The 1,184-nt window shown below is 36.4% G+C and overlaps 1 protein-coding gene across 2 annotated transcripts in view; it reads left to right on the forward strand.

The window, feature by feature from the left end:
* LOC107743856 (alpha-N-acetylgalactosaminide alpha-2,6-sialyltransferase 5-like) overlaps positions 1 to 1,184 on the forward strand; it is an 11,104-nt gene that overhangs the window by 2,224 nt on the left and 7,696 nt on the right. The window contains exon 2 of one of the 2 annotated variants that reach the window (XM_016557298.1): positions 621 to 797. In XM_016557298.1, the coding sequence (XP_016412784.1) occupies positions 621 to 797 (177 nt within the window). The remainder of the gene's footprint in view (positions 1 to 620; positions 798 to 1,184) is intronic. The other variant, XM_016557299.1, reaches the window with a different exon arrangement.

The raw sequence follows: 1,184 nt of genomic DNA on the forward strand, positions 1-1,184 counted from the left end.
AAGTACAAAACGAGGATTTGTAAAGAAGAATGTTGGAGGATTTCGATATAAGCCAAGAGGAGACTGGTTTTCCTTTGCTAAAGTAAGGAAACTTTGCTTCCTTTGATCCTATAAACAAACTCGTGAGACTAGCATATCTCAGAGGCGCGCGCATACGTCCTGCGTCATCCGTCGGAACGGCTTCCGCGTACGACAGTCAGCAGAAGTGAGAGAAAAGTGTTTATTACATTTGAAATATGGATATTTTTCTTATGAAAACACATGGATTCACTACAGGACGCCTTTATTCACCCCCCGGAGCCGTGTGAGGCACGTTTTATTATGGATGCGCGCATTTTTTCGCACTTTGACGGTTTGTGGACAGTTGAACAGAAACACCCGCTGACTGCAATGATAGAGCTTAGAAGTGCAAGGACAATTTTTAATATAACTCCGACTGGATTTGTCTGAAAGAAGAAAGTCATATACACATAGGATGCTTCGAGGGTGAGTAAAAAACAGGCAAATTTCTTTTTTGGGTGAACTAACCCTTTAATTTACTGATGCATCTGTCAGCGGAAGCATTGATGGAGGATAATCTGAGCACTCTCAATAAAAGTTTCTTGTTCCTCTTGTTTCAGCGTCATGGGATCATATTGATTGGTGCTGTAAGCGTGTTTACAAGCTTATTGTTCCTGTTCAACAGCAGTTTCACCGACACACCAGAAAATCAGATGCAGTCAGATGGACATCAGATGGATGTTCTACAAACGCAAACATCCCACTTAGAAGGTTACAGCAGCATTATTGATAATAAGGTGACTTACTTTCATTACGTCTGTAAAATGCAATCAAGCACTAAAATGATTAATATGGCACTTTAAAATGTATAAACTAATTGCGATGAAAACCTTAAAAATATATTTCTTCTTACATGGTTTCAAATGTATTAATAAACACATTTAGTTTTGACGAATGACTAAACACATCAGCCTTGTGAGATCTTCTGTGAAATTGCAAAATTCGCTTGTAAGTTATAATAAATGACTTTTGATTTAACTATTGCAATGTTAAAATGTATTTTTACACCAAGTTTCTAGACATTCCTCTCATTAGGCTTTTACTTTTTTTTTGTGTGAAAATTGAATGCTCAGCAATTTAGTCTGTTCTTTTTTATATATACGTATATATATATATATATATAT

Source organism: Sinocyclocheilus rhinocerous, unplaced genomic scaffold, assembly GCF_001515625.1.
Source record: "Sinocyclocheilus rhinocerous isolate Xijiao unplaced genomic scaffold, SAMN03320098_v1.1 scaffold377, whole genome shotgun sequence".
Classification (NCBI taxonomy): Eukaryota; Metazoa; Chordata; class Actinopteri; order Cypriniformes; family Cyprinidae; genus Sinocyclocheilus; species Sinocyclocheilus rhinocerous.